This window comes from Sycon ciliatum, chromosome 12 (genome assembly GCF_964019385.1).
Source record: "Sycon ciliatum chromosome 12, ocSycCili1.1, whole genome shotgun sequence".
In the NCBI taxonomy this organism is placed as follows: domain Eukaryota; kingdom Metazoa; phylum Porifera; class Calcarea; order Leucosolenida; family Sycettidae; genus Sycon; species Sycon ciliatum.
Window position 1 is genome coordinate 16,785,682 of NC_088654.1, and position 24,596 is coordinate 16,810,277.

At 48.3% G+C, this 24,596-nt stretch overlaps 1 protein-coding gene across 2 annotated transcripts; it reads left to right on the plus strand.

Moving 5' to 3' along the window:
• Window positions 1-62: 62 nt before the first annotated feature.
• LOC135828489 (unconventional myosin-Ic-like) lies at window positions 63-22,881 on the plus strand. Of its 2 annotated transcripts, XM_065340933.1 has the most exons (26): window positions 63-809; window positions 3,238-3,353; window positions 4,045-4,324; window positions 4,751-4,930; window positions 5,367-5,381; window positions 6,268-6,477; window positions 6,910-7,166; window positions 8,371-8,476; window positions 8,856-8,936; window positions 9,208-9,299; window positions 9,575-9,620; window positions 10,155-10,331; window positions 10,813-10,918; window positions 11,421-11,538; window positions 12,403-12,519; window positions 12,999-13,144; window positions 13,424-13,508; window positions 14,022-14,076; window positions 14,338-14,623; window positions 15,009-15,079; window positions 15,648-15,722; window positions 16,447-16,584; window positions 20,138-20,238; window positions 20,697-20,750; window positions 21,056-21,098; window positions 21,421-22,881. In XM_065340933.1, exons 1-26 carry the CDS (start codon window positions 681-683, stop codon window positions 21,430-21,432), a joined length of 3,096 nt encoding a protein of 1,031 aa, XP_065197005.1. In that variant the 5' UTR covers window positions 63-680; the 3' UTR covers window positions 21,433-22,881. The 2 variants fall into 2 exon arrangements, with proteins under 2 accessions (XP_065197005.1, XP_065197006.1); XM_065340934.1 differs by lacking the exon at window positions 5,367-5,381.
• The last annotated feature ends 1,715 nt before the right edge of the window (window positions 22,882-24,596 follow it).

A 24,596-nucleotide genomic window follows, 5' to 3' on the forward strand; every position in this document is an offset into this window, starting at 1 on the left:
GGACTACTTCCAGTCGTTGAACGACAAAACGGATTTGTTTGGCAAGGTGTTTCATTCACTGCAGCTATCGTCGTCTTCTTGTGAATAATTCGGTTCCTCGTTGAGTCTAGTAGTACTGATCAAGTGTGACAGATGCAGAGTAACGACGTTACGTGTGTATCAATTTCGTTCCTGTCTCGTAAATAAATAATTGTGGCGCAGTGTAGCTCATCCCTCACCCTATCTGAAATTTGAGATCAATCGCATAGTAGCTTTTCTCCTGAAAATAGTCGTTTTTGACAGTGGGCAACTGTGTTCTCTTCCCTGCCCTGGCCCAGTTCCGCTGTTGCTGTGTGAAGACTTCCCTCGCCGACCTGACAGCTTAGTACGCCGGTGTTCGAGAGCCGTTTCACGTAAAGCACCATCGCTCAAGTGCTGTCACAGCTCGCATCCGTCGCCGGTGGCACACTCTTCAGAGCCGAGAGTAGAGGTGTCGGCGAGCTGGCCAGGCTCCCATCGTCACCTCCACGGCAGTACTGGCGCAAGTGGCTGCATATTATTCCGATCTGCTGCCGCCAGGGCCTCAGTAGAGTGTGGAGCTAGTCGGCCATCTTCCACCGAGGGCTGTTTGCTCAGTTTGTAGTTCAGCTGTCAGATCAAACTGCATTGTGTGTGTGTGACACTCGCTGCGTCTGTTCGAAATGGCTGCTGAAGCTTTAGCTGCTCGGGATAAGATTGGTGTCCAGGACTTTGTCCTGCTGGAGGATTTCAGATCACTGGATGCTTTCGGCGAGAACCTGAAGAAAAGATTCAATGAAAAGCTCATCTACGTAAGTAGTTATCCACGTTCTGCTGCGTCCTCGTGCTGTGGGGCGTATTTGTGTGTTGATCGTTTGTAATTTTTGTCTATGTTTGTGTGAGTTATTGGCTGAAGTTGTGGCCGATGGAGGACAGGTTGTCAACTTTACCTTTCGTTGCGTACTGCTTCCCCTTCGGCTTCGTGTTTCCGTCCTGTGTCTGTGATCCTCCTGGGCTGTTCAGTTTACAGCGCGCGGCGTTCCTAATGTGGTATTTGTGTGATCGTGAGTGGGTGTCATTTTTTTACCTGGTTGCGTTGTGAACCCTGACTGGATCCAAAGACGTACTCGTGCATGTGGTGGGTCGATTGTTGTCCAGCTGCGGTCGTAGCCTGCGAGTTCTGATGTGTGCTGTCAAAGCATGCCATGCGAACCAGGACGGGTGCGCGTTGTCTCCTGTTCTGTAGGCCCAAACATTTCGATTTGCTTGGTTCGTTTGACGCTTGAGTACTGCTCTAAACGACTGGGTCATTCTGAGTGTTACTGGTTGCTGAACATTAATTTTGTAGATCTACAATGCATTAATGTAGCTTCTTCACTCCTTTCCTAGAACTAGCAGAAGTTCAGGTTGTAGTATCTGGATCGTGCGTAGAAAGTGCGATCTGTTGATTGTTTGTGCCGTACTTGTAGCTCTGGGTCCAATCAAGCGGTTCTGTTACTCATAGTGTCCGTCGCATGGTTGCCCCTACCTGTACTGCAATATCGCCACGATTTTCACCCAGGCCTGCAGGACAAACAAGTCCCAATTAGTTTTGTTATCACACGTGGTGTTTCGAAATGAACTCCGCTCTTGCTCACCCCACGTCCACGCTATGCGTTTGCATTTACAGAAAATGATTATTTGAAAAGTTGAATATTTGAGCATCTTGTGCGTGTGTGGCAGGCATAGTTCAGTAGCACTGATTCTGTTGCAGTCCGTTTTTGACAGCTTCTGTGCCTCCTGCACTGCTGGATCGCGTGGAATGCAGCGGGCCTGTGCAGGAAACCCACAATCTCCATGCACAGTGCATTCCAGATTTTAATCCAAGGACCTGTTCAATCGTCCACGCCTGAGCTGAGAGACCTGCCTCCACAGAGCTGTAATGTCGCATGCTGTATCCATGTACAGTGTACATGTATGGTGTGAGAGGGACAGAAGGAGTGTGTGTACAGCAAACGCCTTTGTTTCTACCAGAGATTGGCAGAATAGTGAAAATCACACGAGAATTACATTTTTTAATTTTACACGGAATCTGAATTATGGTCTCGTCCATGTCACACTGTATATAGCCACCAGCTGGCTGAGCTCAGCTGATTGGCTTGAAATTGTTTGACTCATTACCTGATTCATTACATAGGGATTGATTGGGGCACCAGCTCCCGGTTCTTACTGTTCCCCAAACATGGTCAATGGTAGCAATGGGCTGCCATGCTGGGGACCACCATGCTCCTAAACAGCTGTTGTGGGGGGATGTACATGTAGTACTAGTAGTGGCTGCACTGTGCGTTCCAAAAGCACTTCAGGATGCCAGCATGCTGCTGAGTACTATTTTTATGCGCGTGTGTCTCATTTGCTGAGTTGGTGATGTCAGCCTGTGTCGCCAGGGTTCCTGTCTACATGCTATTGTAGGATGTGGTATTTGTAATGACCTGTTGAAGTCCGTACTTGGCAGCAATTAGAGATCAGGTGTCCTGCGCAGGCTGGATCCCAGCTGTCGGTGGTGGACTTCTCCTGCTTACCATATTCTTACTTTCTGATCCTACGTTTTCAAAGTCGTGTATGTGCTCTGTGTGTGTGTGTGTGTGTGTGTGCACGCGTGTGTGTATGTGTGCACGCGCGCGTGTGTGTATGTGTGCACGCGCGTGTGTGTGTGTGTGTGACAGCGTATGTCAGCGTGTGTGTGTGTGTGTGTGTGTGTGTGTGTGTATGAGAGAGAGGGGGGGGGGGGGGGGGGGGGAGGAGGAGATAGGGTTAGGGATTTATAGAGAGGCAGGCAACGACACATAGTCTACACCTTAGTCAGTCTCTCTCCAAACTGCCATAGAGGAGTGTACAGTCTCAAGCCTCAGCACCTTGCATAATCTGCTGTTGCGAGGTGTTTGATACTGGTGAATTTGACCATGGCTCTAGCCTGACATTGACACCTTATCAAACTCCCACTGCACAGTTCTTTGAACTCCTTAAAAATTATCCTCTCCGCCGTCCTGCCTTCGGGTTTTTTTTCCGCCGGCCTTGGCGTCGCTATCTTGTATTCTTCATGCATGTTGAATAAAGCCGACGTGTAGAGATTTAGAGTGAAATTTGTTGCTTGAGACCTAAATGGTTTCTTTGTTATTATTATTATGGAGTGGATCTTTAATTTTATTTATTTTTCCTGTGTATGTGTGTGTGTGTGTGTTTGTGTGTATGTGTCATATACAGACCTACATTGGACCAGTGCTGGTGTCCGTCAACCCGTACCGTGACCTGAAACTCTACACAACAGAGCTATGCTCCGAGTACCGCGCTGTGGAGTTCTTCAAGCTCCCACCTCATGTGTAAGCAGTAGATCTCTCTCCTCTTTGCCTTGTCCTGTGAAGAGCTTGATTGTCTGCACATTCTCTTCCTTACATCTCCAGCCAGAAGCTTCTTGGCATGCAGCAGATGAGCCTGTTGGTTTTTTGATCTCTGTAACTGACCACATTTTTCTCTTGCGCATGCACACCCGCGTGTGCAGGTGGTTGTGAGACTTATCCCCTTTATCCCCTCGCCCCACCGTTAGGCGCTGCATATGCCACTTGATTTACTGGGTGTTAGCGGGTGTCGTGAACTCCGTTGGGAACGGACGTGACAATTTACTCTTTGTGTATACCGGGTATAGCCTATAACACGTTGAGCTGCGTTACATAGCCATGACAAGCATGGCATAGTACAATAAAACAAGAATCCAAATACGACTGACAACAATCAGGATGGGTTAGTGTATAGGCATTTGCTAACCCATCCTGATTGTTGTCAGTCGTATTCGGTTAAAAAAATGTTTTTATTTATATATGAAAAATGAGAAGAAACACATGAGAACGAGTTATGCAGCAACTACCCACGACTGTAACAAGATGATAAGCAGTCAGAAAGTGCCCGACTTTAACTTTTATTTATACACTCGAGTACATGCTCGCGCAAGCATGTCTCCCCTGACATTGATTTGAACGTCCGCTTTCACGCTGTGTTTGCCCCCCGCCGGTGCAGGTTCGCCATTGCAGACACCGCCTACTTTGCCATGCGCTCGGACCGCCGCGACCAGTGCATCCTGGTGTCGGGAGAGTCCGGTGCGGGCAAAACGGAGGCCACCAAGCAGATCCTCAAGTACCTGGCTGTCGTCAGCGAGAACTCTCGCGAGGTCGGCAAGATCAAGGACCAGCTGCTGCAGAGCAACCCGCTGCTTGAGGCGTTCGGAAACGCCACCACCACGCGAAACGACAACTCCAGCCGGTTCGGCAAGTACATGGACGTGCAGTTCGACTTCCACGTAAGACCGGGTGTACTTGCCCTGCCTCCACTGTTTTTGCTGTCATCGCTATGTGTATCTCTGTGTGCGTTTTTGCCCAGCACCATGCTGGTTTGTGGCTATCTTGTTTAAAAAAACTTCTGCTGATTAAGTGCGTTGCGTAGTGACGTAAATTATACCATAAACACCCCACACAGCCACTCGGGCATGATGGTGTAGGGTGTTGAACAGTGCATTGCTGATACCAGTGCACTCACATAACACCCCACACAGCCACTTGGGAATGATGGTGTAGGGTGTTGAACAGTGCATTGCCGAGTGTGCATTATGTGTGTGCACGTTGTGAACTGGCTAAAGGCATCATGCGTACTCGGCTAACGTGTTCTGTTTTCCGTTGTTATCGTTGTTGTTGCTGTTGCTGTTGCTGTTGCTGCTGCTGATGGACAGGGTGCACCAGTCGGCGGTCACATTCTCAACTACCTCCTAGAAAAGTCGCGTGTAGTGCAGCAGTCGCTCGGCGAGCGTAACTTCCACATCTTCTACCAGGTACTTGACAGTGGTGACGCGGCGCTGTTGCAGCGACTCAGCCTGACGGGAAAGGTAGACGACTACCGCTACGTGGCCAGTGTAAGTGGCTAGGAGAGTGCGTTGCCAGCAGTCTACGCTGGGCTGTTCGGTTGCTTTAGCCGAGGCCATTGAACAACCGTTGGTCTGTTGTGTGAAGAATACTGAAGATGTATAGCCGTTATGGCATACATATGATACTGCGATTATCATGTACTGTATGTGGGGTGGGGGCTGCACGTGTGTATGCGCGCGCGCGCGCTGGTGTGTGTGTGTGTGTGTGGCAACATAAGTGTGCACACGTGTGTGACATCAGATTATTCATCATCTGTTCGTTAGCTCTCTGACCATAACGGTTTCACTGTTGCCTGTCCTGTCTCTTGCCCTGTCTTGCCCTGTGTCATCCGCCGGTGTCCCGCCATTCCACCGCCATTGCTGCCATCACCGCCCGGTCATTCACTGCCGCGTCGATGATGTGTTGTCGCTGTTGCCACGACAGACTGCCAACCACAAGGTATTCCCTCATCACTTGCATGTCTGCCCTACTCATAGGCATACAGCAAACCCTGTCTAAGACGACCACCGCTCAAGGGACCATCAAAACGTGGTCTCTGTTACCAGGTGGTCTCCGTATCCAGGGTCATTTGACTGGAAATACTAGTAGCATCCCTTACTCCTGGTTGCAGTGGTCTTCTGGGACAGGTGGTCGCCTTATTGAGTGGTCACCTTGACAGGTTTTACTGTACACACGCCACTTTGCATTCTTCGTCATTGCCTTTGAAATCCACTGATATTCACCGCCTGACTGTTCCAAATTTGGGCGTTACACTGTTTTTTTTGCCAGCATTGCCGTTGAAATCTTCTGGTATTCATCCCCTGACTATTCCAAATTTGGGCATTACACTGTTTTTTTTTGCCAGCAGACTTCCTCCCTTTTGGAAATGTTATACAGTCATGTGTTCGATATCATACTAGCTGTGGTCGAGTGTAGCCTTTAGAAAAGGGTGTTTGATGTTCCCTGAGGAGCTATTGATCTTTAGCACTAGCTATAAGCCCATAGCGCACTGACGTACTTTGTGCCGCGAACACCCCACACAGCCACTTGGGCATGGTCGTGTGGCGTGTTGAACAGTGCATCCCTGATCCCAGCGTACTCACACACCACCCCACACAGCCACTTGGGCATGGTCGTGTGGCGTGTTGAACAGTGCATCCCCGATCCCAGCGTACTCGCATGCGTTACCCATGCAATCCATATTTGACAATGCACAATGGGTTTATTGGCCTAGTGCAGTTGCTGTCCAGCTGCAGTCGGCGAGTGCCAGGCTTACGAGATTTGATCGGAAAGTGCGTTCCTGACGAGCCTGTTTTTTCGTGCATGTGTGTGATCCCTTGCACAGGAGCGTTCCGAGACAGTCTTCACCATCAAAGATAAGGAGCAATACAAGGAAACCATGGACGCACTCCGAGTGCTCGCCTTTTCCACAAAGCACATCGAGGAGATCTTCAACATTGTGGGCGCCATCTTGCACCTTGGCAACGTGGACCTGAGCGGCTCCGAGAGTGGCGTCGTCATTGACAACGCCGACAAGGCGGAGCTCGTGGGCAAGGTTCGTGCACCTCTTACAATTTTTGATTTGCGTTGTGGTGGGTGCGTATCACGGTATGTGTGTGTGCGCGTGCACTCGTGTGTGTGTGGGTGGATGTGTGCTCATGCATGCACCCGCATACTTATTTCATGCAATCCACCGCAGTTATATTCTTGAGCACGCACTTCACCCGGCAGCCAGTTTGAACTGCACACGTCAGTCGCATTGAATTAGAATGAATCATCAGTCTTGCCTATGAGATAAAGAGAAAGATCCCTCCCTGCCAACAAGTAGCCCTTCGTTGCTGTATCACAGGTTTGCCTGTAGTGTGTTTCATGTTGTAATTGTATTCCCCAAGACTCTTGTCTTAAAACTGCAAGAAGCCTCATCCTTACTTCAAAGACTCCTGTCCTTTTCTAACTGTTTCTTCGTGTTCTTGTTGCATTGTCACAGCTGCTTGGCTCATCCGGTGCGCAGTTCAAGAGCGCCATGCTGAACAAGACGATTCTGGTGAGCGGCGACAAGGTGGCGTCGCCGCTCAACCTGGAGGAGGCGGTGTACAGCCGCGACGCCATGAGCAAGGCCATCTACGAGCGTCTGTTCAGCTGGCTGGTGTGCCACGTCAACCGCACGCTGGAGGTGAAGCGCTCCGACACCGCCGTCATTGGCCTGCTCGACATCTACGGCTTTGAGGTGTTCCAAGTCAACGGGTGAGTGAGTTGTCTGATACAACGAGTGCATGAAACCCAGAATGTGCAACTTCTGACTTTTTCTGCATGGGTGTCTGTCACGGCGAAATTCCCCGATTACATCATACAGTAAGACCTGGTTTAAGCGACCACCCCACGGTGCAAGCAAAAGCGGTCGTTAAAGCCAGGTGGTCTTTAGAACCAGGTCCCACAGTGTCTGTGTAGAATTGTCTGTGCATGGAAAGACGGTCGTTAAGAGCAGGTGGTCGCTAAACCCATGTTTTACTGTAGTTGGTACAGCTCTGAGGCGGGAAGTGGCGTAGTGCGTACAGCTGAGCTGCAGTCGTGCAGAAAGAGACCTGCTTGAATCCTGCTTGTACGCACTGCATTCTCTAAAAATGATGTAATCACGGAATTTCGCCGTGACAACAACCCATCGGAGCTGCACACTCTGGTTTTCATGTACTCTTGGTGACAGTCACACGTCAATCTGTATTAGAGTTGTTCCAAGTCAACGGATGAGTGAGTTGTATAATATGTTAGTGTCTTTGAGGTGTTCCAAGTCAATGTTTGAGTGAGTTGTCTGACACGTTACAGTGTCTTTGAGTCCAAGTCAACGATTGAGTGGACTGACACGTTACCCTAACGAACGGTCTTTTCCTGTTAGCTCTGTTTGTCCAATACATGAGATATAACGTCTTTCTTGTTGTTTTTCCTTCTCCATGTAGCTGCTTCCAGCATGGTAAACGACAGTACCATGGCCTTTTCAGATTTTCATTGTACCTATTTGTAGTACCTCCCGGGATCAGTATTTTCCACTTGAAATAACATCCACCCCAATGCCTCATTCTTAGCATTCTTTTATTCGCTTCCATATAATTGGGCTTATTGCCCGTTTGGTATTGCGAATTCAAATAAAAAACAACAACAACAACAACAACAACCCTGTCGATATGGAATTTCCCTGTCCTAGATGCACATGTCACATGACACCCTCCTTGTAAAGTCGAACATCTTGCTAAGGGTTGTTATTGGTGAGTGATTTCCGTGTAGTTGTTTGAAATTACCTTTTGTTCATTTCAATACAACTGTCTGTGTAATGTTGCTGTGCATTGATTCTGATGTTTCTTTGTTGTGTTTGTGCATGCCTGGTCATATGCGCGCGCGCGTACCTGGCCGTATGCGTGTGTGTGTGTGTGTGCCGTGCGTGCTTGTGTATTTCCAGTTTTGAGCAGTTCTGCATCAACTACTGCAATGAGAAACTCCAGCAGATCTTCATTGAGCTGACACTGAAGCTTGAGCAGGAAGAGTACAGCAAGGAGGGCATTGAGGTATGCTTCTGTTTCCTTGTAGTGTCTTGCTATGCAGCAACTAGTATGCTGTGCTGTGCTGAGCATAACAAGTGGTATCCAGAGTCTGCTGAGCTGGTTATTGCCGAGGACTCCGACTGGGTTGCTCGCATAGGAGAACTCAATTGCCGCAGATTATTCTTGTTATAAATACTGGACATGGATACTGGATGATTATACTCTTTACATTTTTACAGGCTGTATTCTTTATTACCAAGCTTTAAATAAAAATAAAAAAGCTTGTCCACTGCCATCTTATCATACTTACGAGCTCTGGTTGTAGTGTACTTAACATTGCAGATTGCAGTTTCTCATCAGCGTTCTGTTGCTTCTCCTGATTTTACTTTCCTCCAATGTACAGTGGGAGCAGATTGACTACTTCAACAACAAGATCATTCTTGATCTGATCGAGGACAAGAGCAAGGGCATTGTCTCTTTCCTGGTATGTGTGCTCTCTCTCTCCCTCTCTCTCTCTCTCTCTCTCTCTTTCTCTCTCTCTCTCTCTCTCTCTCTCTCTCTCTCTCTCTCTCTCTCTCTCTCTCTCTCTCTCTCTCTCTCTCTCTCTCTCTCCTCTCCCCCTCTCTCGTCTTCGGCCTGTGTACACGTGTGTAAGTTTGCTATTGGGTTACCCCATTAGAGCCAAGTGTTTGTATTTGTTCATATCGTCCACGCATTCACTTCCACTCTTTTCTGTTCTTTCTCCATTACTCCAGGATGAGGAATGCACGCGACCTGGAACCGTCACCGATGCCTCCTTCCTGGACAAGATGGTCTCAGGCATTGGCGCACACGACCATTTTGTCTGGTGAGTGGCATGGCGGTAGAGCCCTGTATGTGTGTGCTTGGTTGCTGTGTGCTTTGATACGTACCTATGTCATCGATCGTGTTGTTAGTGTTGAGTTATCACCTGTGGCCTTTTACCCCCGTTTGGCCTCGGGAGTTCTGAAAGTGAGTCCTGATCTCTGGGGGGGGGGGGGGGGTATGTTTATGTGTGCATCGTGTGTGTGCTTGCGTGGAGTAAACGCTGTACTTGACTAGCGTCTTGTTTGTGATCTTCTTGTCCTCCCTTCGGTTCTGCAGTTTTGAATTGGCAGATCGTGAGGCCAAGAAGACCATTGAACGTGACGTAAGTGTGTGTGTCTCTCTCTCTATGATCACTACCTGCAAGAGCACACCGGGCATGCCATCAGCTGTCTTTCCTTTCCCATCGCATTCTCCTCAACCACTCTACTGTACATCTTGTTGGCCAGCTCGTTCCGCCGAGTCCTGCGATCATCACCAATGGAACGTTCACACTGTTATGTGCCACACTATGTTCCCTGAGCAGGCCGCTTCCCCCCGAATAGTCTGTATGGAGCATATGACTTGTGTCATCGTGATGGCATCTCGGTGTCATCCGTGTACTTTTCTGGAGCAAACGGCTGCTTTCATGAGTAGTTTTGGTGCTTTTCAGATCTATACATTGTGCAGCGGCCATTTTGTCTGACCAGTTTGTACACATATTATCCACACTTCATCATTCATTTCATTTTATTTTATGGATTTTCCAAAGGCATATAGAAGCCTATCACGGGACTCTCGAGGGTGAGAATACATTGCGCCTCCTGGCTTATCCGCGCTGTTGCGTTGTTGCTGTTTGTACGCCGCCTATTGCCTGCAGGAGTTCCGTCTGGTTCATTACGCCGGCGACGTGACGTACAATGTGAAGGGATTTATCGAGAAGAACAACGACCTGCTGTTCCGCGACATCAAGGAAGCAATGCAGTCCTCGTCCAACTCCATTCTCTGTGAGATCTTCCCCAAAGCCGAGGTTCTGGACAAGAAGCGACCGCTCACTGTAAGGTTTTAGTCCTGTAACAGGTCATGGGGTGTTGGTAAGGGGGGGGGGGGGGGGGGCATGCTCGGCTGTTGTGTTGATTTCGCTCGCGCCTGCATGTCTTGGTCGTGATGGTGCTGGTGCTGCTGGTGGTCGTGATGGTGCTGGCGGCGGCGGTGGTGCTGCTGGCAGTGGTAATGCTGGTGGTGATGTTGGTGATGTGTATGCGTACTGCATTTCCCCGATTGTAAGTAGCACCCCAGTCGTGATCGTGGTGGATGGGGGGAGGGGTATTAGTGGATGTGTTAGTATGTGGGTGGTGGTAGTAGAGAGTGGGTGTGTTAGTGTATTGGTGGGTGGTGGGTGTGTGAGTCAGTGGCTGCCTGCACCCATGTATGATCAGATGCTTATGCACTTGCACCTGTGTACAATGTAGCCATCAGCAATAGTGTTCTCAGCAATAGTGTTCTTTGTTGTTGTTCCACTGCTCCTGCTGCATTAGGCTGGTACTCAGTTCAAGAACAGCTTGAACAAGCTGGCAGACATCCTCAAGTCCAAGGTACCGTCCTATGTACGCTGTGTCAAGCCAAACAACAAGAAATCTCCCGGTGAGTAGGGTGCTGCAAGCTCTGCTATACTGCTGCGGTCTGCGTCATTGCTCCAGGGATGTGCGTGTGTGTGCGTGCGTGTGTGTGTGTGTGTGTGTGCACGCGCACTGGCAACTGGACACGGTTACCTTTTGCGGAGCTGTATATGTGTGTGCGTGCCTGCTCGTATTTATTCGCACAAAAACACACACACACCAACTCCAACACATACGCACACGTCTTTGCGCACACAGCTGTTCGGCAATGCCTCGAAAGGCAGCATGCCTGTTAGATGATAGTTCGGACACTTCGGCATCGCTTTGTGTCGCTCTGCAAACGCACACTCACACGCACACACATACACACACACACACACACACACACACACACACACACACACACACACACACACACACACACACACACACACACTTCTCCAGCTATTGTTGTTTTCTAGTATTTGTCTTCTTGCTCATATCAGCATCGTGCTTATCATCTTGGAATATGTGTTTCATTGTTGCAGTGATCTTTGATGACGAGCTCGTACACCATCAGGTCAAGTATCTGGGTTTGATGGAGAACTTGCGTGTTCGCCGCGCTGGCTTTGCGTATCGCCGAGATTACAACTACTTCTACCAGCGGTGAGTGGTTAATGCGTTGTGCTATGTGTGTGTGTGTAGGTGTGTGTTTGGGGGGGGGGGGGGGGGGGTCGTTTCCAAGTCCACCCAGAGTTCGGGGATTTCCGGGGGCGTCGGCCGTCGACAAAAGACAGTACTGTGCCTGTGCGTGCTTGTGTGTGTGTGTGTGTGTGTGTGTGTGTGTGTGTGTGTGTCTGCGTCTCTGAGTTCTCACGGAGCTTTGGTCAAGCATTCTTTTTTTTGGCTATCGTCAAGAGTACATACCCCCAAGAGTGTGCAACTCGACAATGGGTGCTGTCCCGACAGAATTTCAAGTTGACGTCATTTTTATGATGCAATGCTGTACACGGATTATCAGACGAATCCGTATTCTGTGGTTGACCAAAGCCCATATGATCCTGTACAAATTATTGCAAAGAAAAACGTGTGATGCGTTGACACCTGTCACATGTTGTAAATCACTGGTGCAAGGAGCATTGCGTCATAAATAATGACGTCAACTTGAAAATCTGTCGGGACAGCAAGGTATGTGTGAGTTGCACACTCTTGGGTTGGTTATGTACTCTTGCTATCGTTAGTAGCAATTGATTGGCTGTGTGGGTAAGCTGGGAAGGGTCAGTGCGGTGATGCCTGGTTGTGCCAGGTCCGAATTAGGAACGGCATAGTGAATGTCACATGTTTCTTGAGCAGCGGTGTTGCCACATCTTCTTGGCACGCGTACAGAGAGCGTGGCTGGTGCGCTTTTTGCCTACAATCCTTCACTGCCACATTGTAATTCCATAGTGGAGTGTGTTTCAGGCTGTGCGTGCAATTATTAAACGTGTTGGTGCTATTTTCTTTTTTTCTCCTTTTCTCGCCTCTGCTCAGGTACAAGTGTTTGTGCACGGAAACGTGGCCGTCATACAAGGCTGGAACACCGGCCCAGGCATGCCAGATCATTGCCGACAAGATGGGCTGGAATAGCACCGACTTCAAAGTCGGAAAGTGAGTGATGTGCAGCGTGTCGTCTCCCTGCTAGTTGGTCCTGCTCCACTGTTGTGCCTTTTCTTGCCCCGGAAACAAAAACTTTATGACTTTGATCAACCTGTCAGTGGGAGGTATGTATCGAAGATGGCCGTCACCTTTTTGCTAGGCAAATGTTTTCATATTTTGCAGGTACAAGCCGATAGTCACTTTGGTTTTAGGTCTTGATTTTTGAAATGTTGGACATGTTTCCGTAGAAGTTAGTGCTGTTGTACTTGGTGCTCGTGGACACCATACCAGCGCATCTGGAATGTAGGCAACCTCTTTCCATCATGCCAGACTTTCTCCGCTGGCAACGTGGCATGTGCGCGGTGCGGTGGTGGTATCAAGAGTCCACAAACCAGATTGTACCTAACGTGTGGAGAATGAGTAATGCCCTTTGCTATTGCAGCGTGGATTGTCCTGGACAAGATAATTTGTCTTTGTTCATTTCTTTCTAGGACGAAGGTGTTCATTCGCAACCCGAAACAGCTGTACGAGATCGAAGACAAGCTGGCCCACCGCAAGGTGGAGCTGGCAACTCTGCTGCAAGCGCAGACGCGCAAGGTGCTTGCCAGAAAGCATTTCATGCGAGTGCGTGCTGCGGGTAGGTGCTGCTTGAGATGTTGTGTGTGTGTATGTGTATGTGTCTGAAGATGAATGTCCTTGTGTGTGTGTGTGTGTTTAGGGCATGTTTTTGTTGCTCAACTTCAGCAGTTTGGAACTCGCCGTGATCTTCTTCTGCTGTGTGTATGCTTGTGTGTGTGTGTGTGTGTGTGTGTGTGTGTGTGTGTGTGTGTGTATGTGTGTATGTATGCTCGTGCGCGTGTGTGTCTATGTATCTGTGTGTGTTTGTGTCCACTGTGGCTGTTGTCCTGCCGTTCAGTCACCATTTTCAGTAAGAACTGGAAACGACTTGTAGCTCGTCGTCTGCGCCAGCGCCGTCGCAACGCTGCCGACGAGATTATCAAGTGAGTCCTGTTCCGTGTTGTGCATGGCTGTGTGTGTGTGTGTTTGGGTCCAATCAATGATGTAATGTGTGTGTGGCTGACGTCATGCACCAGGAATCCACTCTTCTCTCCCCGCCCGAGGTCTGCAACTGGCATTGACCCAGTGCTCGGCGAAAATCCTCCATACTGCCACATCACAATCAATGAACGACGAAATCCGCTGAGCAGGCCTCTGCACTTGAACTATCCAGGAGTGGCGAACTCTTGCCTGTCTTCGCCGGTTATGAACTCTGGCTGTTCGTGAATAACTTCTGCGGCCGTAGATCAGCTTTGCATTAGCACCTGGACTGCAGTCACGTGTCTCTATGGCTGGGGGACATTGTTTAGCCGAATCTGTTGTTCGTTGATCTTTCTAATGGTAGCATGGGCACCAAATGTCAGCTACGGTTGCCTTTTGCAGTGTGTAGTTATCAGTTTTTCGGGGTGACGTTTATTTGTTTGTGTGTTTTCTGTTTCTTTCTGTGCACTGTGTAGGTTTATCAAAGGTTTCATCATGCGAAACCAGCCTCCCAACGAATTCAACAAGCAGGTGCGTGTGTGTATGCACGTGTGTGTGTGTGTGTGTGCAGTTGTGCTCTGACGGGTCTGCTATTGTTTCTAGTGTCCGTACTCAACACATTCTGTTGACTGCTGTGTTTTGTCCAAATGCCGAGGCAGCTATGTCACAAGTTCTAACTTGGTGCGTGTGTGTGTGTGTTTGCGCGTGCGTATGTGTGTGCATGTGTGTACGTGTGTTTTCCTCTCCTCCTTTGCTGCTGCTGCTACTGCTCCTGCTGTTCTTGTCCTGCAGTTTGTGCGCATAGTTCGCCATCAGTGGCTAGTCCACTGTCTCAAGCCGGCACTGCCCAAGGACGTCCTGGACAAGTCCTGGCCAGAGTGTCCGCTGGTCTGTCAGGAGGCGTCCGCACAGCTACGCGCGCTGCACCAGCGCAAGCTGGTGCGTCACTACGTGCGTTCGCTGACCGCGGAGCGCAAGCAGCAGCTGACGTGGAAGCTGACCTGCCGCGACACGTTCAAGGACAAGAAGTCCGTGTATAGCAGCACCGTGCCGACTCCGTTCAGCCAGAGCAGGATAGGTGAGATCAAGACTACATTGTGCGTGTCATCTCTTCTGGTGAAATACAGCAGTGTTTAACTACAGCACTGTCAATCGCCGAAGAACTGGGGGTTCAACCTCCTAGCCTAGACCGTTCTTATTTTCATGTATTACAGTCTATGCACAGTTGAGTCACCGTGTATGCATTGGCATGCTGCGCTTGATGAAATCTAGGCTGCCCAATACAATGTACTGTATATGACTGTGCCAGGAGGTGAGTGTTTATCCTCTCTTTGTTTCTCTTTGTGTGTGTACGGGTGTGTACGTGTCTCTTTGTGTGTCGGTCTCTCTCTCTCTCTCTCTCTCTCTCTCTCTCTCTCTCTCTCTCTCTCTCTCCGAAATGCCACATGTACGTGTATCTGCAGAGGATGCACTTACACAGCGCGTGCACGATGTCGTTGGAAAGACAGCAACCGACGGTCCTTCCGATATCGTCGTGAGTTTGTTACACATTTGTTTGTAGTGTGTGCAGAGTGTCTCTGGCCTCTCTTTGTTGATAGTGACCCTGATCTCACACCTGACTTTTCACTGGATGAACTCCCTGGATGTTGGGAGGATCAGCAAGTACAATACAGTCTTTGATCGTACGTTTGGTGTTTCTCGTGCAGCCTTGAAACCTGTAGAATGCAGTAATCCCAGGGAAACTTGCTATGCCTAGCCGAGAGGATGACTTGACAGCGGATGGATGCCTGCGGTGATATGATGCTAACGAACTTACTCTTACTCGGTTTATACTTCATCTTGCGTATGAGAAATGGGCGCAACAACGACCGCAGCTGCAAAAAAAAAGTTGACTTGAGTTCAAATTCCTTTGCCCCATCTGCCGCGTATGCATGACGATGGCTTCCTGTGTGCAAAATTAAGTCTAAATCGGCTCAGAATAGATTTGCATGTTGTGTTGTTGCTGTTGTTGCTGTTGCTGCTGTTGTTGTTATTAGTGATGGTGGTGTTGCGGTTGTGGTTGTGATTGCGTTTGTGTGTGTCATTGTTGCATGCGACAACAGTATGCTACACATGTGGTGAAGTACGATCGTCACGGTTACAAACCTCGACCGCGTATCCTGGCCGCTACTGCATCGGTAAGCCTGGGTACCTTGTCATCAACAGTGTTTGAAAACTAGAGCATGTAGTTTTTCCTTTATAGGATCTTTTAAAAAATGATAATCAGGCACGACGATGTGAGCATGGCGTTTGCAAAACTTCCTAAGCTGGTTTGGCCTCTATTAGCTACACATCCTCGGACGACAGATTGGTTGCTTAAGACCTTTCTTGCGTGTCAGTCAGCTAGTATTCTCCTGCCCGAGGCATGAGACGGAAGCTAAGGAGGAGAGGATAATGAGAATATTTATTTGTATCTTTGTCAGCTCCATGGATGCAGTGAATGGGATTTCGGTCTTTGACCACTTTGTGGTGGGTCTGATCTACTCACCTCCCACCGCTTAGGAGCTGCATCTGCGCCTTGATCCAAGAGGGTGGTGGCGTTCCTGCAGATGCGGAAAACTGGGCCTTTGGCCGAGTCTCACGCGAACCGTGAATTTTTTTTATTGTCAGCTCCAAAGTAGTGTTCTTGACGTTTGGTCCGCTCCAAACAATAGCTGCAACATATTCTTTACAGAATAAAAGGGGGTTTGTCAACTGACAACCGCTCTATTTAGTTGCTATTCACTCTTTAGATGAAAATTCTTTCCTTTACAGACCCTTACTATTGGTAGTAATTTGTGTCTGTGCTGCTGCCGCTGCTGATGCTGTTGTTGTTCTTGTTCGTGGCGTCGTTGTCGTTTTACGGCTGCTGCCGTTTTGCAGTCTGTGCTGCTGATGGACCCGAAGAACATGGCCGTCAAGGAACAGCACAGCCCGAGCAACATCAAGTCTCTCACCGTCACGTCGCTATCCGATGGCTTTGTCATGATTGGGTTCAATGCACTGGGAAAAGGAGACAAGGTATGGACGGGTGTCGAGAGGAAAGACATGCTCTTTCCAGTTCATAAAGGCAGTGTGGGTTGAGGATTGAGGGTGAGAGGGAACAGTAGAAAGTAAGTTAGGTGTTCCCTATCACTGACGTCATCGATGACGTCATGCGATTTAACACTAAAACTAGCGTTTAACCGTAAAAATCTGGGTGTTTAACCCTAAAATTTTCAGGTTTTAATACCCTGAATTTTTACGATTTAACCCTAAAAATCCGGGCATATTAACCCTAATAGTTCTATTAACCCTATCACCATGACGATAGCCCCTAATATTCTGATAACCCTATAAAGAACTTACAGGCGGTTTCTATGAAAATGAATTGCAGCAAGCCAAAGAAACTGGTCTGAGTCTGAACAAAGGGATTAAAAACGAAGCGTGATACGTCTCTGGTATCTTTCATGGGCTATCCGGCCAAGTTTGATGAATGGCTAAGAAAATCGGCAGTGAATCGGTTGCGCAAGAACAACACATTTTGAATAACATATTATGAGAAAACTATGTATTTCAGGAAATGAGCGAAGGGTCTGCCTCTACGCAATAATGTTTTATGCTGGCATCTTGTAATGTCCGTGCGCAAGCGTGCTCACACCGTCGTGGAGGATGCACCTCTTGCTGTCGAACGGTGATAGCGCCACTTTGCGGAAGGTTTCGCCGTAGATGTGATGGTTCCGGCTGCGTAGGACGTTCTTCTCTCTCTGGATGCTCTCCCGATCACGCAGAAGGCGATCCTTGTACGTGGAGAACTGCAGGATGTCGTTTACGACTGACTTCTTGACACCCGTTGCACGCTTCGCGGACTCTTCACCGGTGTAGGCGTACATCTTGGAGCGAAGTCCTACAAACTCGCTCATGATGCACCCACCTAGCTCATCCTTGAATTTTCCGACGACTTTCTTGTTTGCGACGGAGTGTAGAGGATGATCAGCCGGATAGTTGGACGTGTCGTACTGATCCATCATGTCACTCATGTCCGCATACAGGTCATCCGTGGAGTACTGTAGGATGAACGAATCGGTGTCCGTGTAACACAGCCGCACGTTCTCGCCATAGCGCGGCTTGAGAGTGTCATAGAAGAAGCTGTACATCAGCACCTTCGACAACTCCAGGATGGAGAAACCCACGGAGATAGGTTTGTTCAAGACTACTTTGCACTTGAAAAACTCCACCGCAACCAGCTCGTCATCGTACACGATGCTGCGCTTGTACGTCGGCTTGGCGATGGAACTTCTTATCGGAAAGTTGTCTATAACACTCAGCAGAGTAATTTTCTGAATTCAAAATAACTGTACCTAAGTTTTTATCAGCTTGGCAGATTTTAATATCTGTGCGATCTCTAAGATCATTGTAAGCAGACAATTCTGTAGGAGATGAATCACATTTTCCGTTATGAGCAACTGAAATGCTAGAGAACAACTTATGGCGAAACTCTAACAGGTTGCTTTCAATGCCAGGTAGAGCAAGAGGAGGGTCTTTGGAAGATTTAAGATGACATTTAGGGATATATACAGAATTGTTCACTGTAGGAGCAGATCTAGCAAGACAATCTTACGGGAGTGTGTACGGGGCTCATAAAACACTAATAGGGTTACCATAGCGATAGGACCTGTACACATAAAGAGGATAGTTGACAGTAGGATTATTAGAGTTACCTGAGTTGTCATGGTGATCTGTACACTAAAACGCAATCGTAGGAGGATTTTTTCTGCTGTAGTCCCTGCACACATAAAAAGAGGAGAGTTGCTATGGTAATAGGATTGTCATGGTGATAGGGTTACGACTCTTACGAGGGCTATTAGGGTTAAGGTTATCATCATGGCTAGAGTAGAACCCGGGTTAAGGGTCCACCTAACTCTGCGCGGACATAGCTGGACTCAGTTGTACAGGGATGGGCAAAAAGGTGTGCAAAACGACTTTTTGTGAGTAGATGGACCCCGGAAAAATAGTTTGGAGCGAAAAAAGTTACGGCTTCCTCGGAAACCGACGGGGGACCCCCTCTTGGGCCGGAAATTAAATCCCGGTATAAGGATCACCCGCACAATGTACGTGCCAAGTGATCCCCCCCCCCCCCCCCCCCCCCCCCCCCCGGGCTCCGATCCCTTAACCCGGGTTCTACTCTATAGGGTTACCAGGAATATTAGGGTTAGGGTTACTAGGAATATTAGGGTTATCGTCATGGTGATAGGGTTCGGGTTAATAGCAAGAGTACATGAAAACCGAGTGTGCAGCTTGGGGATTTTTCTACTATGGGTGTCTGTCACGGCGGAATTCCGTGAATTTGGTGCAGATTTGAGGCGGGAAATGGCGTAGTGCGTACAACTGAGCTGCAGTTGTGCAGAAAGAGACCTGCTTGAATCCTGCTTGTACGCACTACATCACTAAAATGATGTAGTCACGGAATTCCGCCGTGACAGCAACCCATCCGAGCTGCACACTCTGGTTTTCATGTACTCTTGTTCATAGGACTATCAGGTTAATATGCCCCGATGACGTCAGTGCTATAGAACACCTAACTTCCTTTCTACTGGGAACAAGAGGGCATGTCTGCATGTTTGTATGGAGAATAAGTTGGGAATTGCATAGGAATTGTCCCTCAAGAGCTTCGGCATGTGTTTGCAGTTTTCCTAACTACTGTACAGGCAGAACATTTCGTCGGTCAATTATTTCGTCCCACTCCAAAGAAAGGGAGTTCGTCCAGTTGTAAATTTCGTCCATGGATCATAAGAGTGCATTGAAAAGCTGGACAAACCGACTTTAGTCTGGCATTTAATTTAGTCCAAAAAGCTTATTGGACGAAAAAGACGAAATTAAATTCCAGACGAATATTTCTGCTTGTACAGTATGTCCAGTTCTATGAGTGTGATTCTGAGTGTGAGTGTGTGTCTGTGTGTTTACAGTCCATTTCAAAACTATAGACGCGTACCTAGGCAAAAACCGTTATGCCAGCATCTATACCACGTAAACGCTGTGATCACTTTGTGCATAATTTTTTCCAAATTGGGCGTCTGTTATCCAATCGTTTAGAAACTATATGAGAGTAATTGTGGAGCGATCCTGAGCAATATTCCGAAAACTATTCTCAAAAAGTTCCAGCCAAATTTGAAATATTTCAAAAACCCTACGCGTCTATAGTTTTGAAATGCACTGTAGGCGTGTGTGTGTGTGTGTGTGTGTGTCTGTGTGTGTGTACCTGTGACTCCAGGATGCTGTATTTTTTTATTTTTTTATCATGTATGGTGTAGTTTCGTTCCACTTCCATGATATAGGTCCACATCACTTGTTTGTTTTTTCTTCAATCCTGATGATGGCTCCAGGCCGAAAATTTGATTGAGATTACTGTAATTTGCAGCGAAAAGACCACTTGATTTGAGGATTTGAGGGTGGTGAGTGTTGGGTTTTTCATGTGTTATATAAATGAAGTGGCTGCAGTGGGGCTTGTGTACCTTAAACTAGCTGCTTGCTGTACTGCTGGTTCGGATGCGGTGTGCCATCCTAGCTTTGTTTCTTGTTGCCGTGTTGTCTTCAGGGTGACTTGCTTTTGTCATCAGAGCATGTCATTGAGCTTGCCACGCTTCTCGCTTCTTCATCCTGCAACAACATGGATGTAGTGACGTTTGCATCCGACGAGTAAGTCCTCGGTTCTACACGTACAGTCCACTGCACTAATAACGACTGCGAATATAATCTACAATTCGCGAATAACGACAGAATGTCCATGCCTAGAGCAAAGTCCCCCATCTAACTGTAATAGATAACTGTTATAATGAGACTTCGGGTATAAGGACACTTTTCTGATGCCCCGCCGAGTGTAGTTATATGCAAAGTTGACTGTAGGTTGTTTATTTATTTTTCAACTGTGTTCATCTTCGTTGCGTCCTGCTCTCGCTTGGTTCAGTAGTTTTCCCGAGTTGTGCGTGTGCCTTTCCGGTATGTCTTCCTTCTGAGTGTGTGTGTCCGTGTGTTTGTTTGTGTATGTGTGCGCATGCGTATGTACTTGCGCGTGTATCGTCCACGTGTTTACCTCCCGAGCCACGTCTTACTGTGGATGTGTGCGTGTGTATTTTTCTGCGTGTACGTGTGTTCAGATTCAACCACTCGCTGCCAGCCAACAAACAGGGCACAGTACGGGTCAAGAGTGGGTAAGTTGTGTGAGCAGTTGTGTAGCGGTACTGGTAGAGTCAGTGCCGCAGTTGTCTCAGCCCGGTTGTAGCAGCATGCTTCACGCATGAACCGCCAACTCCGACTCTCGAGCGAGTGGCCTGCAAATTATTTCTTATGCTCACATTTGACACATCATATATAGTTGAATATCACAATGTGGACTATTTTAACCAGCTTTGTTGGATAGAGATACACACTGGAGTGGATCAGTTCCCTCGTGATGTGTTTCTATGTGTTCAGCTTCGCTCATTTCTCTTGCTGATTACTTCTATGTGTTGTACAGTGCACCGGTTAGCATCCTGAAAGAAGGCAACGCTCTAGTCGTGGTATGTTGCTGTTCAGTGAGAGAGAGAGAGAGAGAGAGAGAGAGAGAGAGAGAGAGAGAGAGAGAGAGAGAGAGAGAGAGAGAGAGAGAGAGATGTTATTGTATTAAGTGAGCCTCGAAGCAAGTACGTGTGTGAATGCGGATGGATTCATTAGCACCAGCAAAGCCACGCAGACTGGATGTGCAGTGACGGGCCAGCTGAGCTGACACACTTGATGTAATATTCGTATGTGTATGTGTTTGTATGTGCGTGCATGCATGTGCGTGTCTGTGTGTGCGTGCGTGTGTGTCTGTTTGTTCGTTCCTTGGTTTGTGTACTGCAGACTGGTGAATAGTTGACAGCTGATTTCACTTCATCTGTTGTTTGTCGACATTTCCAAGTCCGATGATGATGTGAAAACCGTCCGGTCAGCTCTGCTGGATGGGTATCTGTGCACCACGTCACCAGCCTCTTCAGCAGCCGTGTCCCATGGTGTGACGTATCGAGGCTTACTCTCTGCTACAGCAGTTAGCTTGCCTGGGTGGTATGTGACTGTGCCATCACTCAGTAGCTCACCTAGCCTCTGCCGACGCCACACTGGCCCGCTGGCATTCAAGCATATGTATCGGCCGTCTGCCAGTTCCCGTGGGTGTGTCTTGAATCGCTGTCTTCGTCATGTAGTGACACCGACCTGGGCTCTTGCCGGCCGTCGCTGCGTGTGTGGTGTACGCCTAGTCTGAACAGACCAGCCTCTCTTACTCTCTTCGCGGCGCGGCGCCTGTCATTTATCGTCTAGTCTTCAGGCGTGCCTTTAGTTTCGTCGCAGTTGCCCCTCGCATCGTTGTTCCTCCTCGACTGTTGTGCGCGCTATTTTGCCCAGCGCCGTGGCCCGCCCGGGCCTCAGTCCCATTGCTACCATCCTCTACCGTTCTGTATTACCGTCTCCAGTCACTAACCGGTCTCTATCGCTATCTCATCCATCCTCTTCCCCCTTAGGACTATTTTCCAATTTCAATCGATTATTTCAATCTAGATCCTATAGTTTTCCTACCCGCCATGTCTCGTCCTGCTCCTATTTTCGCCCGGACATTAATTCCGCCGGTATTTGCCGGACAAGGTTCTGCAGTATTTTCTCCACACGGAAGCGTTCACGCACCCGATTTCCCGTCCTATCTATTTTTTCCCCTTCCTCCACGCGGACGCCCACGGGGAACTTCTACCTGAAGATGTTATCTTTCAATGGCCTGCACCTCTAACCCTGTCCCCTGCCTACTGACGCTAAAGTCGGTGTCCCCCCCCCCCCCCATGGCTATTTTCGCCCGTTCTTTCTTTTTGGCCCCAGCTTGCCTATTGCCCACTGGTTGCCATCTTTGTATCCCCGTAGGCCAAGCAGTTATCATGTTTCTGTGCTGGTGTATATTATTCCCTGGCCTACTATCACCAGGCTCCCTGCAGTGTCCCGTTTTAGGTTTTTTCTTCTTCTTGTTTCTGGATATTTAGTTTCCCTACTCTCTGTCTCGGCAGCGTGCGCTTCTCTTCCTACTCCGATCGGTGTACTGTTCGGGGTAGGCAATGTTTGTGCGTGATGATTATTCTTTGGCTTTCTTTCTGCGTGTCAGCTGTGCTGGCATTGTCATTCCAGCACTGTGATGTTTCTTGACAGTCGTGTTGCAGTGATCTTCACATCGATTAGTAATTTTCGTTCGGTTTGGCCGTATTGTATTCTCTGTAGGCTAGCTGCTGGCCTTCCCATGTGTATATTTTCTCTGGAGCATTCCTTGCCCAGAACTGCAGGAGCTTGGGATGACAGTTGGGATGATCTGTGATTGCGTATCTGCTCGGGTAACGCATCGCAGTTATCACACCGAATACGGTACTGTTGTTCCGCTTTGTCTTGTCTGTGCGTGCGTGCGGGGAGTAGTACCTGTGTATGGCTGTGTGTGTGTATGTGTGGTGTGTGTGCGTGTGTGTGTGCCGCCGTCCATCTGTGTGGACATCCGATGGCGACAGTGACATACTGCGTGTCCACTTTCTTCCCGTGGAACTCCATCACCACATCAGCACTCTCAGGATGATAGTGAAAAATTGCCTCGGAAAAACGGTGAAACACACACGCACGCACGCACAAACCACACACACACACGTACGTGCACGTGCAGAGCGAACGGGACGCAGTAGGGTGTAATCAAGAGTGCATAACCATAGGTTGCCTGATGATCGTAGTAATACGTGAAACTCAGTTGTAACCAGGGAGTCGTAAAACACCGGTATTTTACGACTCCCTGGTTGTAACAAAGCTTCCAAACTCTCTCTTGTGTAACCATTGGTTATGTACAGGGAGTCGTAAAATACCGGTATTTTACGACTCCCTGGTTATGTACTCTTGGTGTAATGTACTGTTAGGTCACTCAACATCATGGCAACACAGTCCTCACTGTGACTCCAAAAAGTGCTCAGATCATACCAGCTGGATTTGCTGGGGACGATTTTCACAGCTCAGTTGTTTTTCACAAGGAACAGAACATACTTGCCAATTTTCTGTTTTAGGTAAACAGTTTCCTTGACACCGATGAGGTTTTTCCTTGATCTTATAGTCATCATGTTCGCAAATCAGTCTGCAGCATGTGCGGCGAAACGTATCGGTACTTGTCCAAGCGCTAGCCTCAAGCGTTCTTGCTCGCTAGCACCAAGAGTACATAAACCAAAAATGTACCAAGAGTACATGAACCAGGAGTGTTCTCTTGCTGATACCAAGAGTACATAAACCAAAAGTGTACTCTTGCTAATACCAAGAGTACATAAACACTGTTTATGCACTCTTGCTAATACCAATAGCAAGAGGGTTATGTACTCTTGCTATTAGTACGGTAATTGAGCTAGAGCTTCGTTGGGAACTTGGGGTCCAGCGTTGCGAGTGTTAAAACTTTTTTTAACACTGAAAGACATCAAAGAAGAGGTACTGCCAGACGAACACTTTTCTGCTCCCCTCAGCTCACCACCACCGCGTACCGGGCACCGTTGAACCCCCACCACCACCGGTCACCATGATCACCACCACCGCTCATCATGGTCACGTCGTGAGTCAAGTAAGTATCGCGGCGCATAAGGGGCCGTCCGGGGTTACCGATTGTTTTTACAAAATGAAAACGTTTGTCTCTTTCCCTCAAACCAGTTAAAATGAAAAGTTTTAGTATTTTTCAGCCCCACCCACCCACCCATCTTTTCTGCAGGTAAAACGAATTCCAATAAAATATTGATGTCAATTTTCGACACCCAGAAGTAACTGGACATTCTCCATCTGCATTCAATAATTATTTTCAAAACGAAACTCCATCAAACCCACCCACCGGTGCACCCCCAAACGAAAACATTTCGTTTTGAAAATATGATTGGTAACCTACATGTAACTAATTAGTTGTTTGCGCCTTGCACAACATTTCTCAGCCCAGTTTTCGCAGGCTGCGCTGCACTACGGCGGTGTCACGACTGTTAGCGGACAACCTGTTGGACGAACGACAG